This window comes from Chanos chanos, chromosome 1 (assembly GCF_902362185.1).
Source record: "Chanos chanos chromosome 1, fChaCha1.1, whole genome shotgun sequence".
Taxonomy (NCBI): Eukaryota; Metazoa; Chordata; class Actinopteri; order Gonorynchiformes; family Chanidae; genus Chanos; species Chanos chanos.
In genome coordinates, this window is record NC_044495.1 from 13,670,823 (window position 1) to 13,673,376 (window position 2,554).

General features: G+C 38.9%; 1 protein-coding gene across 2 annotated transcripts; it reads left to right on the forward strand.

The window, feature by feature from the left end:
• The first annotated feature begins 1,062 nt into the window (after positions 1-1,062).
• On the forward strand, positions 1,063-1,944 carry acyp1 (acylphosphatase 1, erythrocyte (common) type). Of its 2 annotated transcripts, XM_030788067.1 has the most exons (3): positions 1,063-1,150; positions 1,455-1,538; positions 1,729-1,944. In XM_030788067.1, the coding sequence occupies exons 2-3, from the start codon at positions 1,458-1,460 to the stop codon at positions 1,942-1,944; spliced, it is 297 nt and encodes a 98-aa protein (XP_030643927.1). In that variant the 5' UTR covers positions 1,063-1,150; positions 1,455-1,457. The 2 variants fall into 2 exon arrangements, with proteins under 2 accessions (XP_030643927.1, XP_030643918.1); XM_030788058.1 differs by lacking the exon at positions 1,063-1,150 and having other exon boundaries at positions 1,431-1,538.
• The last annotated feature ends 610 nt before the right edge of the window (positions 1,945-2,554 follow it).

A 2,554-nucleotide genomic window follows, 5' to 3' on the forward strand; every position in this document is an offset into this window, starting at 1 on the left:
GTTCCTCTCTTCTTGTTCTGTTTTGTCCCTAAACAGCATCCTCTGTTTCTGGATTCTTCTCAGTTCCTCCTCTGTTTTTAACAGCTTCTCCTGTAATATCATCTCCCTCTTGCGGATTTCCTTTTTTAGCAGAGCCTGGTTTTCAATGAGTCTCTGTTGCTCTCCTTGCAGCCTCTGGGATCCATTGAACATTCTGACATTAGTTCTGCAGTTTTCCAGTGTGGGCTGATGAGATACCCGATCATAAGAACAAAGATCACGTAAATACTTTTTTTCTTGTCTTCTGTCATAGCCCAAGTAATCCTGTGACGGGCTGTGCAGGTCGGAATAGTTTCTGTCTGGATTAGAGGGTTTTAAAGTTGCAGCATCACTCTTTGACTGGCAGTTGTTCAGACTATATGTTCTTTTGTGGTAAACTGGTTTGAGCGGAAATATTGTTTTTGAGGCTTTCTTCAGTGGAATGCTGCAATCTTGCTCCCCTGGAGAGATGGTGTGCACAGTCCTTGCTGAGTGGTATTTTTTTTGGATGGGGTCTAAATTTTGCCATGTTTTTTCAAGAGAAAAATCTTGCTGCCAGTCTTTCATTAAAAGCATTTCCCTCCTACCACCATCCTCATGTATATTCCTCAGTGAGCTGGTTTTATATCCAGAAGGAATCTTGTGTGCACTCGCCCCTTCTCCCCGTAAGGGTGGAAGTTTTTCCAAAGTCCCTCTTTTCTCATAAAAAAGATCTGCAGAGTGAGGATGCTCCAAACGTGGCATACTCGCACACTGAAAATAAATGTCCTTGTAAAAGGTAAAGAACGTTTGCTCCTGTATCCTTTTTCTATTTTTCACGCACTGACAAGCTCAACTGTTAAAAGAACTACACCGTCTCTATTCTCTCGTTTCTTTCTGGTGGTGTTTTATTCCACCATGCTATTGAAGACATCTGATGAAAAGCAATAAACACATTGCTTTGTTGATACTCGTTGCCTAGAAACACGGAAAGGAACGTGACTTCTCTGCAGGTTTGTGATTGGTCCTCTTTCAACCGTCATATCTACATGAACCGGATGTTTTAAAAAGCGCCTTGAATGAAGCGAGAGAGACTGGAACAGGATCATCGCTCACAGGATCAGCATATTTTTTAGTTTATGCTGGTGCATAGGTGGGTATTATTATTTGCGTTACATTTTGTCCCCTAAAATAGTAAAAGTCACTATGTTTTATCATATACTTTGCTCACTGTACATTGACTGCTTTCAGCGTGATGCTAAACATAGTTTCTAGTTGTTCATTTGCTAACCAAGTGTTTTAGGATATGACGCTTTGAAAGTAAAATGAGACATTGCACTATAAATACATGACACGGCATGGCTAATTATTATAAAGTCTCTGTTCATGCGTTCTAGTAATCGCTTTCATATGTCAACGCGCAAAAACGTAGCATGTTTTTCTTTCATCTTTTGCAGGCCATGTCTGAAGAGGAGCTTCTCTCAGTGGACTATGAGGTATTCGGGAAGGTGCAGGGTGTGTTCTTTCGAAAATATACCCAGGTAATTCAATAACACACAGTAAAATGAGTGAGAGAGCCTATTTCTGAATAAACACACAAGTTGTGCATCACGTTTAAAGCTTATGTTAATGTTCTGTTTCTTTTGATGGCAAATGCTTCCTAAGACACTTGCAATGGTACAAAATAAGGTTGGATACCATATCTTAATTTCTGTATCTGTTTGACTTCAGTCTGAGGGGAAGAAGCTTGGCTTGGTTGGCTGGGTTCAAAACACTGGAGCTGGGACAGTGCAAGGACAGCTTCAAGGTCCTACCCCCAAAGTCAGACAGATGCAAGAATGGCTAAAAACCACTGGGAGTCCACAGTCACGGATCATCAAAGCTGAATTTAAAAATGAGAAGAAAATTGAAAATCTGGATTACAAGGACTTCAAAGTTGTGCGTTAGTGAACATGATCATTGAATGAAATGATCGCAATTGTAACCTTTATTTATTTTACTGATAAATTATTTATCACAAGAAACACTTTAACTCCTCTGTGGTCTTTAGATCTCCATTTCCAAAACAAGATGTGAAATAATACGTTTTAGTATATGCCTAATAATAAAGAGCACACCTCACTCCAACTGTAAGTCCTTGTGTGTTTGTAATATGTATGTAGTTTGCAATATGTACAGCATACTTTTTTTTTTTTTGTAATTATTAGTGCACACCTATTGAAAACAAGCATTGGACCTTACCGCATGAAGTGCAATGACTCCAGCACTTGCTGTCAATGGCTCCATAATGCAGTTTCTTGGGACTGTCAGGTCTGTGCATGTCTGTTCTAACCCAGTACTAGGATCTCTAGTTAATTTTAGCAAATAACTCATTACCTGTAAGTTGAGTAGTTTTCAGAATGTACTGAAGCTACACTGAAGATATAATCAAATGATCTTACCATAGGATATTATATTTACAGTTTCAATGCTCAGAAAAAGTATAATGCAGAGGTAATTGCTAGACTCAATGTAAGGCATAACATTGAGAAATCTAGTACTAATATCTCACATGTAT